This window comes from Bos grunniens, chromosome 10, assembly GCF_055505025.1.
Source record: "Bos grunniens cultivar Pamir isolate PY7600 chromosome 10, Bosgru_T2T1.0, whole genome shotgun sequence".
Lineage (NCBI taxonomy): Eukaryota > Metazoa > Chordata > Mammalia > Artiodactyla > Bovidae > Bos > Bos grunniens.
Window position 1 is genome coordinate 10,757,438 of NC_141174.1, and position 16,788 is coordinate 10,774,225.

The window sequence follows — 16,788 nt, forward strand, 5'->3', positions numbered from 1 at the left end:
AAACAAGCAACTCTGCAGGGAACTGAGAAGCAAGTGATGTTCCTCCAATATGGCTTTAGACACTATATAACTTTGACATTTTGTTTTGCTTTGCCTTTTGAGGATAAACTCCCTCATTTGTCCAGACTACATTCCGTGTCTCTGGAAATTCCCTATGGACAAAAAAATTAGGTACTGTTAAGTTCCACCTTTTAAAACATAGAACATTCTCTGTTGTGTGAAATGCTGCTATAAAGGCGGGTGATTAGCTTCCGCAGAGTAGGTCAAATGTCTATGGAGCTGCACCCGAAGACAAGAACATTTTCTGCCCGCTCTTTAGCAGCAACAGGCCCTACCAGTTAGTGGGGGTCAGAGGCCCAATATTTCAGATGTTAATATACCTTTGCCACGTGGAGTCACTGAACTGGGGCAACGTTTTTAAAAACCGGTGGGACTTGTGCAGTCATAATCCCGGTGATCCGTTTCGGGTTGGAGAGGGAGGGGGTGGCTTTTTCCACTGCCTTGAAAAGTCATTTAAAGTACGTGGAGGCCGGACCTTTGGGAAACTTGAAACCCAGAGGCTTCGTGGATGTACCCGCGGAGACAACTCATCTGGCTTCAGGTGTCATTGATTCTGGAATGTGTTAAAGTGGGGAGGGGGGTGGTGTGGCAAGTCAGCTTTCATCCCTTTTAGGAACTCGGTACAATTCTGCAAGCTAAAGACCCAGGCCAGGCGAGAGGTGCCCACGCCTCCGAATGTGGTATCTGAGCTGAGCTCCTCTTCAGAGATGACTCCGCATTTGAACCTCTGCCCACGGTCCGAGCGCGCGCGGGCGACGGGGTGGGGCACGTGACCGACTCTCCTCCGCGACCAGGCCTAGTAGGGTGACCGCCACAGGCCCTTCCACATCTTCGAGCCCCTCCGGCACCGGACGGCGTATAGACACCCCTCAGGAGGCGGTCCCCCAGCTAGCTCTGGACTCCAGGGTTACCAGCACTCACGCCTTTTCTCCAGCAACGGTTAGCGAGCCCCTATATCCCGAAGCGGGAGAAGGAAATGGCAACCCACTCCAGTATTCTTGCCCGGAAGATCCCACGGACTGAGGCGCCTGGTGGGCTTACAGGCCACAGGGTCGCAAAGATGCGGACACGACTGAACCACCTCACTTTACTTCTCTATCCCGAAGCAGCTGCCCGAGACTTCCGCCTGGGTGCCGACCACGTGATCACGCGAGACTTGGGGAGGCGGCGGGTCTTCTTCACAACTTTAAGTCGGCCCCGCCCCTCACGATGCCTTCCACAGGGCTCGACAACGCGGCCTGCGGCGGCCTCCGCCCCGGCGCGCCTGCGCACGCGGCTCTCGCGGTGTTCTCGCGCTCGGCCCCGCCCACCGCTGCCCCCGCCCTTTCCGCCCCTCCCTCCCCCCCTCCGCCCTGTCTCTCGGCGGCGGCGGCGGCGGCAGCGGCGGCGGCTCGCGCAGCTCGTTGGCTCACTATATAAAGGGGAGAAGCGGGCGGACCGGACGGCTGGAGCTGCAGCCGGTGGCGGCGGCGGCGCGGGGAGCGGCGACTGGTGGTGGTTTCCCTCCTTGCCGCGGGGGTGGGGAGCGGGCAACGCCCCCCGGGACCCTTGAAGGGTCGTGGCCTTTTTTTTTTTTTTTTTAAAAGGGCGATTCTCGAGTTTTTTTAGCTCCGGGAGGACTCCCCCTCCCGCCGTCCTCCCCTTCCTCCTCTCGCCGCTCCCCTCTCCTCCGTCAGGATCCGATTTTGTTTGAAAGATTTTCCCCTCAGTTTTGCGGTGGCTTGGGTCACCCTCGAGTGTTCTTTTTTTTTTCCCCCCTTTCTTTTTCATTTTGTTTTCATCTTGTTTCCTCGGGGTGGCCCCCCCCACTCTTGTTTGTGTTGTGTGTGGAAATGGCGAACTCGGCAAATACAAACACCGTGGTAAGGACGTGGTTCGGTGGCCGGCGGGGGCTTCGTTCAGGCGGCGAGCAACGGCCGGACCGGGCGGGGGCGGGGACGGCGGCGACTCCCCGGCCTCGACTCTCCTCAGCCGCCCGCGCGCGGCCGCCGCTTCCCGCCTCGGGCGGCGCGGGCCGGGGCGGCGGGGCGCGGGGGGTGGTGGGGGGCGGGCGCCGGGGCTCGCGGCGGGGGCGCCGGCGGCGGGGAGGGCGGGGGCGCCGGCCGGGCCTGGGGCCGCCGCGGGGCGGTTGGGCCGGGGCGAGCGCGCGGTCCCGGCCTGGACCCCCCCCGGCCGCCAGGAGGGGAGGGCAGGAGGGGAGCCGCCGCTTCCCTACCCCCACCTCGCCCGCCCGCCCCCGAACCGGCAGGAGAAGGGGCTCCCCGCGAGCCGCCTCAAAGAAAAACCGGCGTCTGGGGGAGCCGGGCGAGTCCCCCCTCGAGACCCACCGCGATCCACTGTTAACGCGGTGGAAGGCGAATGGCTACTCTGGGGGTTACTCTGAGGTGTTCTGGCGGTTGTGCTTAGGGAGCCTTCACTGGGGCCATTTTATGTATTATTTAAAAAAAAAAAAAGACGAAGGTTGAAAAGCACTTATCTCGGTTCCTTCCGAATCGGTAAAATGGCGAAGGGGAAGCAACCCCCACCCCCCCGCACGTCGTATATACCTCCGACTAGCAAAAGCACCAAACAAAACAAAGCCTCCAGTGTCCAAAGTGCCCCGCTTTCGCCTTGAAATCTGCCAACTTGCCACCGTTGGTCCCTTTTTTTTTCCTTTTTTCCTTGCGATCACGTAGGTTTGCAAAAAGCAGTCACATAAATAACCTTGTCTGTCAGTCACCAACGCAGTGTGATCACGAGTCCACCCCCACTCTTTTTTATTTTTATTTTGACAATAAAACACGTTTCTGCCCGGTCCCAAACGCAGACCAGCCCCGCGGCAGCCCGGCCCCGTACCGTTGACGACTCGGGTCGATCCATCATGGCTGCGGCCGCTTACCCTGCTTTTCAGTCCCTGAGCCTTGTGGTCCTCCTCCCTTTGGCTGCCCTGTTTATATAGAGCCATTGCCGCTCTCTAATATAGACTCTGCCAGGATGGGAAGGTGCTTTTCAGGCCTACGTCACCGCCTCTCCATTTAAACACCAGATCCGGCTTTAAATAGTGAGAGCTGCTGAGAGCGGGGCTGGGAGGTGCGTGCTCCCGAGGCGAGAAGCAGACGCGTGCAGAGCTCACTTTTATTTCTAGGTCCTTTTCTCTCTACTGTAATTTTGTGCCCAGTCGGGGCGGCCTTCGGAGCCGCAAGTTTTTGTTTGGACGCAGCAGCTGGGATTTGCCGGTCTTTGTTAGGGGAGAATAGACTTGCCGTCTCTTCTTTTTATTTTTGTTTTTAAAAACAATTTTAAGCTCAGATGTCTAGTCGTTTCTGTATTTAAGAAGGTACATGCATTATTGTCATTTTTTTAAAAAGCTTTATAACCCTAACTGCTAGCTGTAGAGGGTTTGATTTGGTAGTATTTTTTTCACCGAGCATTCAGGACATGTTAGAAATACAGCTTATAATATTTCATCATGTTTTCCTATAATAAATGTTTGAGACACACAGCTTTGCAAAGAAATAGAGAAGTGCCTAAACCTTCGACGTAGGGTCTTGTGTCTACAGTATATTAATTGTTAGGGGAATTGTGAGTAATGTGAAGAGGCTTAGTGCAAACTGGGTATTAAAAAAGTTCTAAGTAGACTTTTTGCTGCATTGGATGTTCATATGGTATCCAGTGTAGAAATTAATCCAGTTTATTTTCCAGTATTGTACTAGGAACTAACACTTTTGAAAGAAATTCTTTGTTACTTAATGACACTAATGGCCCTTTAATTTACGAGTTTGGAATATCTGGTGTTTGAAAACCAGGACAAACCTCAATTACTGTGTATTCCATAAAAAGCAAAAACTGGTTCAAGTAAAGTTTAGCATTTTAAATAATTTGGAAATTGCTTTTTTCAAATATTGCCTATGTACTCGCATACTCTGAAAGATCACAGTAATTTGGGTGCTTTTTAACTCTTGAACAATTTAAAATTCTGTACTTAATGATGAATACACATTTCCCTTTAACTATAGTGCATACGAACACATTAAGTGGTCAGGTTGTGGGTTAATTAAAGCAGAAAAACAAAATATTAAAACAGGATTGTTTCATTAACTAGGGAGTGCCAGAAGAAAGCACATTGTACCAATAAATGTGCAGATATCCAAGCAGAATATTTTTAGGGATGACTAACTTCAGAAACATTACAATTATTTTGCTGAAAAATAAATTTATATTGTCAATATGAGATTTACACTGCCAATTGAAAATTACACTGCATCTTTATAATGCCTTGAATCATTGGTTAAAAAAACTTTATAAATGTATTTTTGTAATTCAGTAGTTGAATCACTATAGATAAAGTAATATCCATAGTCAGGCTTTCCTTGTTTATAGAGTCAGAGAGACATTTTAAGGAGATATTGTAGAGATGGCAGAAGTCACTTGAATAATTTTAGTTCACAGAGACAGATGTGGCAAAATAAAAAGAAGTGGAACAGCAAAGGTGAGAACTCAGATACATTGTTATTCTGTTGCATTGAAAGGGAACAAATGGATTTTAATGGTTGAGGTAAGTTATATAGAGGAACATAACTTGTATTTTTGGCTGGACAAGGACACATAAAGAGGTTTCCCCTGTGATAACAGTATTGCTGATGGAGATGCTAATAAAACTTTTGTATTTGAGGTTTGCTTATAAGAGCAAACCTTTGGTTTTATTGGGTAGCAGTAACTTTTACCTTAAGCAACATATAAAGTGCAAATAATGACAAAGCATTAAAACAAAAAGGCTGTTAATAGCTTTGTGTGATAATGGATAGAATTTATAACAAGGTGGTTCTGGTTTTACACTCTGACAGCAAACTTCCTTTTGTCCAACATGTTAAAAATAGGATATGGGTTGGGCAAATTGTTCTCTTACTTTTTGGTTTTTTAAAAATACTTTATATACTTTTGAAGTGCTTTCACATCTATTCTCATTTTACTTTTTGGCAACCTTCTAAAAGCCCCCCCCCCACCCCCGGCCAGTAATGCCAATAATAACAGTTATGATAATAATAGTTTAAAAAATAAGTATCAAGGCTGCTCATTATTCTGTTCCATAGCGTCATCTGGGGCAGCTCCTTGGTTTTAGTCTCTCAGTCATGTCCGACTCTTTGCGACCCCATGAACCCACCAGGCTCCTCTGTCCATGGGATTTCCCAGACAAGAATGCTGGAGTGGGTTGCCATTTCCTTCTCTGGGCAGTAGTAGGAGAGAAATCCTGGAAAAGAGATCATTGTGCCTTGTTCCTCTGAGACCGAGACCTGTTATTGTGGTTATAGGAAAGGCTTTATGGTATAATTTAAAGGTACAGACTGGGTAACAAAAGCCAAAATCAGGTGATTTTAAATTTGAATACTCATTAACTTGCAAATTACTGCCAGGCGAATGATCACAGAACATAAGACTCTCCGAAGTCTTAAGAGAGAGATGAGATTAGGAGATATAACGGGTTAAACTAAGCAAGGAATAATAAGAACCAGACATAGCAACCAGTAATACTATATTGTTGGGTCCCATTGACTGTTTTGACTATAACAACATAGAAATTATAACTGAAAATAGTGTGGGCTCTTTATGTGTAATGATCTTCTCTGTTAAATATGAATTGTATTAGTCATAAAACTTTTGTTACAATATGCAGTCATCAAGTCATTCAGTTTAACTAAGGCAAATGATCTTTTTACAATGACCATTCCTTTAAAGTTACATCTTCTAAAATAAGTTTTAGAGAGTTAGAAAAATGACTATTGTGTTAATTTGTTTTGAATTTATGAAACATGTTACCTATTTTAATATGTGAAAAAGTCTTTTTCAACAGTCTTAAATTTTTATTTTCCCTTTAAAGCCTAAATTATATAGATCTGTGATTGAAGATGTTATTAATGATGTGAGAGACATCTTTTTGGATGATGGAGTCGATGAACAAGTTCTGATGGAACTAAAAACTGTGAGTTTGCCTCTTTTTTTGCCTTTTTAACACTCTTCATTCAAAAACGATACTCCCATTATTTTTTCATATGATGGCCATTTGACTTTGTTGCAGGAGGCGGTGTAGTTATGTGAAGGATGCTCGTTTTGAATTCCATTTCTACCATACATTCTTCCTCTGACCTTAGGCAAACCACTTATATTTCAGTTTCTGTATATATCAGATGGGAGTTCATAGTACTGACCTTTTAGGTTTGTTTTGAGGATTTAATGTAATAACTATCTGAAGTGTTTAGCACAGTGCCTGGCAGTAGTATTAGCTATTATTAGTGGGCAGTTTCATTTATGATCTAATAACTTCATATTTATATTCCTGTAAGTTTTTTTTTCCTCTCCTTTTTTTTTGTTGTCTCAATGTATGGATATTCTAAAATGTGTATGCTGTAGAGATTGAGCAAGTGCTTGATAAATTTCACATTCTGGAGTCAGATTTTCCGTGTGGGCCAAGTATTTGGTTTATCATATATCCTAGTTTGGGAGCGCCTTTTCTGTCTCTCAGATGTATGTGGATTTAAGCAGAAAAATATAGATATTTTTATTTTATGTTTGTGTTTTCTTATTGATCTAATGAGTCATGAAATCAAGGAGTATTTTTACCTTACTGCTCAGAACCGAGGTTCTCAAAATATGGTCCATGGACTTTCCCACAGGCTCTTCCAAGGGGTCAGTGAGGTAGAGCAATGCCCAAGTCTGAATAATCATAGTATGTCTCTCACATTTCCAGTAAAAGTTGTATTACATGAAAAAAGTGACCAGTTAAACTTGAAACTCAAATGAACAAGTGCTATTGCTTGAGATAACTGCTCCATATGCAGCAGAAGTGCATTATGCATGCTTCATATTTTGATGCACTGACTGTTAAAAATATGCTTACTTTTACAGTTGAGATAAGATCATTGTTGATATTAAGATATTCAGTTGTTTGATATTCTGTAGTGAGATGTGTTAACATCAGCCTATCTGCATACTACACTGAACTCGCATTTTCCAAATGACCAATGCATGATGTTGCAAAATCCTTTCAAAGTTAAAGATAAATGAATGGATTTTAATCTAAGAATATGAAAAGTTAATTAGTATGTGGTTTCACATAGTACATTGCAGCTAACCTTTAAGAAACCATTACTTAAAATACTTCCTTTCCCAGCTACTTAGCTGTGGGAAGACAGATTTTCTTAATATACGTCGATGAAAACAAAGTGAATGCAGAAGCAGATGAGAGAACCCAACTATTTTCCTTTAAGCCATTTCTCACTAAATTTTATTTGGAAGACATGGTTATTTTCATTGAAAGTATTTATGTTAACATATAATGGATACATGTTACTTTTAAATAAGTAAAAGTTTTTTTTTCAATCTTATTTAAAATTTTGTAAAAGCTCATTGAGGGACTTGCTTGGTGGTCCAGTGGCTAAGACTCCATGCTTTCAATGCAAGGGGCCGGGGTTTGATCCCTGGTTAGGGAATTAGGTCCCACATTGGGCAGCAGAGTGTTCACGTGCAGCAACTAAAGAGTGCACATTGCACAACAAGGATGGAATATCTCATGTGCAGCAACTAAGACCCAGTGCAGCTGAGTAAATAAATAATTTTTTATTTTTAAAGCTCATTGAGGTCCTCATTAATTTGTGAAAATGATAAAGGAGCCTGAGACCAAAAAGTTTTAAAACTGCTGGTTTAGAGGCTGGAAATTGAGCTCCTTTAGAGCTCTGTATAAATAAGAAATCACAGTTAGTGAATGCTATGTAGCACTTGTTGTGGTCTTATTTATCCGTTCAACAGAGGTGTGGAGGCTGCAATTTAGCAACTTATAAATTTAAATAAAGCAAATCTCACTTGTATTGTGGTGATGAAATATATCTTAGAATATTGCAGCATCTGTAGGCAGCTTCTGTAGGGTTTTCATTAAGAGTCTGCCCATGTGAGGAAGGGAAAATACAGGTTTGAATGAGACGAGGAAACATTTATTTACCTTAGGAGAAATATGATGGTTACTGCAAGTGAAGAGTAGGTATCTAAAAATAAAATGAAGGAATGCCAACTCTGAGATATGAGTTGGAAAAATAGCAATGGAAATTGCTCAAACACATAATGTATCTCAGGGATATGAATAAGAGTATAAACTTATTTTGATTCCTTAGTGTTTTTTGGAATGAATATTTTACAAATTATGTTATAACCCTTAAGATGATTGTTGTAGTTCTGTGGCCTTATGTAAAAGATACAGCATTTTTAGGTGTAGAAAATTAGTCCCAAAGCTTTAATTTACCCTTGGTCAAACTACTGGTCAATCCAAGTTATTATCTGCTCTAGCTTTTCAGTCTGAGATTGATATTTTGCTCCTGGTCCCAGTTAGAATCAAGGTGTTGTCTTCAAACAGAATGAACTGTCTTTGAGACCAAATAGTTCCACCTACATTTTTAGTACATAGGATTTTACGTATATATGCACACATACTTGCAGATATATGTACGTATATTGTAAAAGTAATATATATATCTATGCTCTATAGGTTATGCACTGATTTTTTGTTCAATGCTTAGCTTTATATGACAAAAATTGCCTTATTTAATTTTGAATTCCCAGCCTCTACCACAATGCTTGGTGTATGTGATTGGCATTCAGTAAATATTTAATTAAACAACTTAATAACAAATGTTGCTTCAGAATCTAACTGAAAAAAGTATTTTAATGTTTTTGTTGCTTTTTAAATGGGACATACTCTTCTATTCTGGGTTGTAGCTGAACTTAAATATAAAACTGTTAGACTGAAATGAGTTTGCATTATTTTAATTCTCTGCACTAGATTTCTTCCGGATCTCATTAGAATTTACAGAATGTGCCCTAGTTTTTACAGTTTTGACAGCCAGCATTACCCAGTAGAACTTTCTGTGATGATGCAAATGTTCTATAATTTTTGCTCTCCAGTATAGTAATCACTGGCCACATGTGACTATTAAAGCACTTGAAATATGGTTAGTGGAACTGAAGAACTGAAGTTTATTTAATTACAATTAATTTCACTTTAAATCATCACATGTAGCTACTGTATTGGACCTTATAGGTTTGAATATTCTTGCTAATGAAAACTAAGTGTTTCATATTCTGTGGTTTATAAAGGACTTTGTCATTAGCTCTGTCCTCTTTCTCACCCTTTTATGGTATTTGACAGACTTTTATCAAAAACTTCCATGCGGCTGTGAAGGATACAGTGGTGTATTAGATTGTAAATTAAGATGAGTAATGAGAGTGCCTGTAATTTGAAGTTTAGCTAGATAATACAGGAAGGGACCTCTTGCGTTAAAAAATTCAACCTGATTCTTGAGGTTATTAACAGTATGGGTCTCCTTTAATGTATAAATTATAGGAGATAGAAAAGACACATGAAATGTAGTGTTTTTCTTTCTTTTCTAGTTGAAGTGTAGTTGACCTACAACACTATTAGTTCTAGGTCTACAACATAGTGACTCAGGATTTCTATGCATTTCAAAATGATCACCACTTGATTTTCATTAAATCTATATTTGAATGTAAATTGTGTTTTAGATTGGTGAATGACTACAGGTGGGAGTCTTCTTCAAAGAAAGTGAAAGAATTATCCTGATTTCTAAACTGTCAGACCCACCCCTATCCAAGTACTGTGGGAGAGAGAACATGGACCCTCTTTTTAGCAGAACAAAGTGAGAAGAATTCCTCAGTTGGAAACAAATCTGAAGTAGTTAATCTTCCCCTACATCTGTTTTCTCATCCTTGGCACTGCTGACATTTTGGACGTGTTAATTATTTGCTGTAGAAGGCTATTTATTGTTGGAATTTAGCAGCATAACTGATCTCTGCCCACTAGATGACAGTAGCACCCCTTAGTTCTAACAACCAAAAGTACTTCCAGGCATTGCCAGGTGTCCCCCAGGCAGAAGGGGCACAACCACCCCGACTGAGAACCACTATTCTAAATATTCTCTAGTTCTATATAAACACTTGTTGAACAGGGATCTACTGTTCTACGTCTTTTGGCCTTGGGGAAAGCTCTGTTTCCCAACGTCATTTCTACAGAGCCCTAAAATACATTTGTTTTATGTTTTGTCCGGAAGCTAGATGTTTTTGTGAGAGTAGGAGAATCCCTCAGAATTTCTAGCCCAGCGTACTTCCAGGAAGCAGTAGCTCTGATCACATTTTATAGATCAAAAATAAGACTCAGAGGGAATAAATAGCTGATTGTTTAGTTTAGCTAGTGGTAGAGACTTGAATGTAAGCCTTTTGTGTCCAGATAAGGAAGGCACCAAAGATGTGACTAGACCTGCTCTGATAGCAGCAGCACAGTTTAAAGATTAGAAATTTGGACCGGAGCTGGACTTGTATGAAGCAAGCAAGGTCCCAGAGTCCAAAACTTAAACTTTATATTTAAAGGACATTTATTCTCAGGTTCCAGTGTTCCTGACTCCATGTCTGGGAAGATTGGAGTCAGATTGCCTGGATTGTGCTGTGGTTTTGCTTACTATTAGCTGGTGATCTTGGAAAAGATACCTAACTTCTTGTTCCTCAGTTTCTTTTTCTGTGAAAAGAAGATGATGACAATGTCTGTTGTAAAGAATTTTTGTGAAAAATGAGTTGGTACACATAAAGTACTTATCAGGTGCACATTAAGCTCAGTATTAGTCTAGTAAACGTGATCCTCAAATGCATAACCAAATCATTTTGGGAACAGAAAATGAATTTTCTCCATGTCTAATTTCAGAGACCTGGTGAAGATTGCTAAAGAAGGACTGCCAGAAATAATAGCCTGTTGGGGGAAAAAAGTACTATGAAAATGAGTAGAGAGTTCTTTATATTTTCTAAGCTAGCTGAATAAATGAGATATGTATGCTATATTCAGGGAACTGCAGGTAGTTTGAAAAATAGAGTGCAAGTTATAGTAGTTGGAGAAGTTAGCATAATAACTGCTTGAAGGAGCTGCATCTTTAGAATGAGAAGGATTCTCTGGGGTGCTAGTTAAAAGGCAGAGTTTTGGACTTCTGCCTCAGAAAATCTCACTTGATAGTGGTACATTCTAACATTTAAAAAGAAAAATTTGCATTTACCAAAAAAACCCACCCTAAATTAACAATTGAAAATGCATTAATGGGTTGTAGTCTGCAGTTTTTAAAGTATTGGTTTATACTTTAAAGCGGCAGCTCTTCATTTAGTGTACATAATAACCTGGACAGGTTGTTTGAACAGATTCCTGGCTCTACCTTCAGAGTTGCTGATTTGATGGGGGGGGGCGGGCGGGAGGGGGCTTAGAATTGGTCTGTCTTAACAAGTTCCCAGGTGATATTGATGCTGTTAGTCTAGAACCACTGATTTATAGAGGATAAGTTGGAAGGACAAGTTTGCACTAAAATGTTGAGTCTCTAAGGACAAGGATTTTTGTCATATTTGTTCACTCTGTTCTCAGTGCCACTAACAGTGTAGCATATGAGAGATACCCAGTAATTATGTGTAGAATGTATGATTTGAAGCAGGGAGCTCAGTTAGCTTATCATTAACACTTTGCAGTAATATTGATGGGAGGAAAGGACTTGAACCTGGGACCATAATAGTAGGGATAGATTGGAATAATGCTTTGGAAGGGAAATCAACAGTGATAATAGGGTGTCAGGGTAGATTCTGACTCACAGATCATTGACTTGAGAGGCTAGATGAGAAGTGGTAAATAGCACTTAGCACGTAATGTGTATTCATTAATATTTGCCTTTATCATGGAAACTTCATTGAAGTAAGGGGTCAGGATTACAGTGGGGAGACCAACTGGAGGTGATAAAACTGAAGCTTTAAATTTAGAAAATTAGGGTAAAGACTTGTATCTTAAAACATTAATTAATAGTACTTTTTTTCAACCTTGATTTTGGCCTACAAGAAGCAAGGTTTTGTGTTAGAGCAGAGCAAAGTGTCGACAGTTTGGGTGATAGACTTGTTTGGGAGGCTTACTATATAGCCTTACTGCATAATACATTTAGAGTGTATCTTACACTGTATAGTATATTTTATTAAATGTCTAAGCCTATTTTGTATTTTGAAGCCTCACATGAGTTAGACAGTATCGGAAGAGCAGATCCTAGGGGAGAAAACAAAGTTTCCATAGAGTCTTGTATACAAAATGATGGGATTAAATTTGATGTGTATGTTTAAGGAAGGTTTGCAACTTTCTTGGGCAATTTTTTATAAGTGCTCTATAGATTGAACATTGAACCTTGTAGAGAGAAAATGTATTTGGGAGACGGATGAAATAGTTGTAAATATTTTCTTACTTTTTTGCCCACTTTTTTTTTTCTCCTTCATCACAGAAATGGGTTAGATGAGAAAATAGAAGTGGTTAAGCAAAAAAGGATTGTCAATCCTTGTCATAATGAAATGAGGGAAGGGAATTTCAAGAAGTGTGGAGGTTTGAGAATACCTTTGAAAGTGCATTAAGAATTCTTTTCCCTTATATAGGATTGGACAGATAGAAAAGTGGATTTTTGTAACTTGAGAACTGCCTTTAATAGTGTTTCTCATAGTTCGAGGAAAGATGGATTTGTGTTTTACATGTTATTTAAAAGGAAAGAAAGATTTCCATAAAGTAGATAATGATTTGATATTAAAAAGGATGATTTTTGATTGCCGAAAAATTACTTATATGAAACTGGTAAATAAGGAATTACTATACAAAGTTTGTTGAAGATAATAGAAAAAATTCTTCAGTAGCAAAATAAGTAGCAAAAATGAGGTTTGATGCTTTAGAAATTGGTTTTCATATTTGTATACACTTGGGTCAGAATTAGAGATTTGCAGGTTTTATGGTTTTATCAGTTTTGAAAATGGAAGAATTTTATAAACAGACGAATAAAGTATGTTTTATCCACATGTCCAGATCTTCCCTCTTACTTAGAAATCTTTAATGTTCTTTGCTTCAGTTATGGGAGAATAAACTAATGCAGTCTAGAGCGGTAGATGGATTTCATTCAGAAGAGCAGCAGCTTTTATTGCAAGTTCAACAGCAGCATCAACCCCAGCAGCAGCAGCATCATCACCATCACCACCATCAGCAAGCTCAGCCTCAGCAGACAGTGCCTCAGCAAGCACAGGCCCAGCAGGTCCTTATTCCTGCTTCACAGCAAGGTGAGACTGGGTAATCCTACTACAGCTTGGAGGTGAAAGCTGTCATTTTCAAAGAAGAGAAATACTCTGCATGTCTCCTTTCTGTTGGCTGAGGGGTTGGATCTGTGTGTGTCTGTATATACGATGTGGGTCCTATTTGTGTAATAATGAAGAGTAATTCACTAACAGAAGCCTAAAATGATATTTAGGTAAGTATATTAATACTTTGAGAAGGCTATGCAATGGTGAATTTCCTAAAATAAGTCAGATCTATAAGTTTGTTTATTAAGAGTTTCATTATTATAGTAGGATCATTATCTTTATGAAACTGATTTGTTCCTTCAAAGATATTTCACCTTAGTTTTTATTAATAAACACTGGAGGATTTTTGTTACTATACTTTGGCAGTCTGAAATTCAAATTCCCATTTATGAGAATTTACTAGATTAGATTTCCTTTAAGTAAAGAGTGGATATATGATATCTTATATGATTTTACATAGGAGAAGGCAATGGCACCCCACTCCAGTACTCTTGCCTGGAAAATCCCATGGACGGAGGAGCCTGGTAGGCTGCAGTCCATGGGGTTGCGAAGAGTCGGACACGACTGAGCGACTTCCCTTTCACTTTTCACCTTCATGCATTGGAGAAGGAAATGGCAGCCCACTCCGGTGTTCTTGCCTGGAGAATCCCAGGGATGGGGGAGCCTGGTGGGCTTCCGTCTATGGGGTAGCACAGAGTCAGACATGACTGAAGCGACTTAGCAGCATAGACTGTGTCCATAGTGTTTTTGTACTGTGCAAGTCATTTTAAAGATTTTGTTTCATTGAAGCCTCTTAAAGGCTTTGTGAAATAGCTCTTAAAAATCACAAGTGAGGAAAACCTGGGCCGTGAAAAGTCTTAGAAGCTTTATCCTCTACATGGAGTATTTTCTGTCTTGACAAACAGTTCAGTTGTAAAACTTCTGGGCATTCAATTATGTAAATCAGAGAGGAGAATGAAGGTAAGATGAAAGCTTCAATTTAAGGTAACTGTTTACTCACTTGACTCACCTGAGAGTTTATATGAGACTGAAAATTGATATTGATGCATATTAGAAATGTTTGTTTTACTGTTTGTATCAAATATGACAATATTTGATTTTATTCTATACCTTATACTAAGTAACTTTGTCCTTTTAATTTTTTTTGATGACTGTTCCTCCTATTGCCTTCAGATCTGGCACTAGGATTTTAGGTCATCATAAATTAAAATTTGATTTTCTTCACTCAGAGGATATTAGGATAATGGAATTATCTGTTTATTCTCTGAAATTTGCGGAATCAAACACCTAATTCCTTTTATATCAGCATAAGTATTGCCATTATTTATGGGTTGTGTTTTTTTTTTTAAGCTGAAGAAAATAAGATTCTGGAAACTGTCAGATTGGGAGAAAAAGATTTTTAAATGCTAAATTATAACTTTTTGAGTTCACTCTGAATGAGTTAATAACACATTCAGCAGTAATATATTAATAATATGGTCAGTGCTGAGTTGGCAAGACAGTATTAAATTTTCCAATTTAAGAATATACAGAGGGCTTCCTTGGTGGCTCAGTGGTAAAGAATCCACCTGCCAATGCGGGAGCCACGGGTTCAATCCCTGATCTGGAAAGATCCACCACGTGTGGCAGAGCACTGAAGCCCGAGCGCCATGACTGTTGAGCCTCTGCTCTAGAGCCTGGGAGCCGCAGCTACTTAGGCCCATACCCCCTAGAGCCCATGCTCCCCAACAGGAAAAGCCACCACAATGAGAGCCTGTGTACTGCAGCTAGAGAGCAACCTCTGCTTACCACAACTGGAGAAAAGTCGGCATAGCAATGAAGACCCAGCATAGCCAAAAATAAACAAATAATATATTTCTGTGCATTTTTTTAAAAAGTTTTAGGTGTTAGGTATCTCATTGCTTTGTGTTTCCAAGGTCCTTTGTATTTGTAGGTGTTTGTTAACTCAAATATTTTAAACTGTGGTTTACAGTAGAAGGAGGGTATATCATGGCTGTTATTTACCATAGAAGTTTATAACATTCTGAGATAGCAAATATTTGGACAGCATGAAAAAAAATTTCAGTATGGTATAGCCTTCTTATGAAATAGCCTCATCATCCATTGTCTTTATGTGTGCTTATGTTTTTTATAGCTGCAGCACCACAAGTTATTGTTCCTGATTCTAAGCTGATACAACATATGAATGCATCAAACATGGTAAGACTCAGAACACAGTTCTTTGCTTGGCTCTATTTATTCTAGTCCAGGTTGTGATTATGCTTGAGTATGTTGTGTATTAACATCTTAAAGTTTTAATCAAGACTTGAGAAAAATACCTGTTTTGCTTGGTTTCCTAAGTATTAGATTTAACAGCAAATCTAAAGTTTAGCTTGATACTTAAGACAATTAAGGTTCATAAAATTACATAATTTTCTGTTGAAAATACCAAAAGGATGATGCTTCATGGGAACTATTTTTTGAAAATAGGTTTAGGGGACCTACCAAACATTATGCCAAGTATAGTTATGTTTCAGAAGATCTATTAACTGAAACAGGTTAGGAATGCTAAGAATTATAAATTTTTTTAAATGAAAATAAACTGTTTGAATAAAGATACCTAGTATCTTTAAGATCAGACATTTACAAATTCTGCTCTGATTTAACCATAGCATCGCCTAGTAAGTTTTATTACAGTATATAAATTGCTATACAATATATAAAATGCGTTTTAACCGATTGAGTTTATTATATGTAGACTTGATATTTCTAAGGGATAGCCACTGAACTTCATAAGTCCTCAAATTTTCACATTTCACTCAGCACATAAAGTGTATCCCGTCAGATATAATACAGTATAACTATAAAACCGAAACATTAAAATAAAGTTGAATTACCATAGTTGTTCCAGTACTTTCTTATAGATGGCTTTTCTTTTGTTTAAAATACACAGACTGTTAGTGGTATCTCAGCTCTGGCACTCCATTCTTAAATTCAACCAAATCTTTTTATTAGGTAAGAATTGTTATTTTAAATAACATCTCTTAGTTTAGTGCTATCTATGATATTTTCTTTTCTGATCCAAGTTTTTTTTTTTTTTTTTTTAATGAAGAAGCAATTAAAAAAAAGTCAGTTTCTATGATTTTGTGAATGATGAGCAGTGAACCTGAAAACTCAATTGTGTTTTATAAGACATATAGGGAGCAGCGCTTAACATACCAGACAAATAACTTCTATCTGTTGCTATATACCAGCCTTAACATATGTATAATTTTACAGAATTTTCCACTTCTGTATGACAGAAATTGGAATTTTTAATTCACAAAAAATTGAGAATCTCTATTTGTACTTCTAGTTCAGGTTGCCAGAGTCAGTTATTTTGGGTGAAAATCACAAAAGTCCACTGCTGTTGATTCTAACACATAGTTTTGTTATTTTTAAAAAAATTTCCTTTCAAGTTCCAGGCACCAAAATTTTCTTTTTAACCTCCACCCTTAAAAATAAACCTCAGATTTTCCTGGTGGTCCGATGGTTGGGAATTTGCCTGCCAGTACAGGGCACACAGGTTTGATCCCTGGTCCAGGATTTCCACAC

The 16,788-nt window shown here is 39.7% G+C and overlaps 1 protein-coding gene and 1 non-coding gene across 2 annotated transcripts in view; both read left to right on the top strand.

Moving 5' to 3' along the window:
• The first annotated feature begins 1,624 nt into the window (after nucleotides 1-1,624).
• The window catches only part of GTF2A1 (general transcription factor IIA subunit 1), a 37,303-nt gene continuing 22,139 nt past the window's right edge, over nucleotides 1,625-16,788 (top strand). Inside the window, exons 1-4 of the mRNA XM_086319357.1 lie at nucleotides 1,625-1,922; nucleotides 5,915-6,016; nucleotides 12,990-13,194; nucleotides 15,350-15,414. Of these exons, the coding sequence (XP_086175483.1) occupies nucleotides 1,893-1,922; nucleotides 5,915-6,016; nucleotides 12,990-13,194; nucleotides 15,350-15,414 (402 nt within the window). The 5' untranslated portion in view covers nucleotides 1,625-1,892. The remainder of the gene's footprint in view (nucleotides 1,923-5,914; nucleotides 6,017-12,989; nucleotides 13,195-15,349; nucleotides 15,415-16,788) is intronic.
• LOC147363911 (small nucleolar RNA SNORA79) lies at nucleotides 14,361-14,504 on the top strand. The gene has a single exon (XR_015135636.1). It is a non-coding gene; the product is annotated as a small nucleolar RNA SNORA79 (small nucleolar RNA).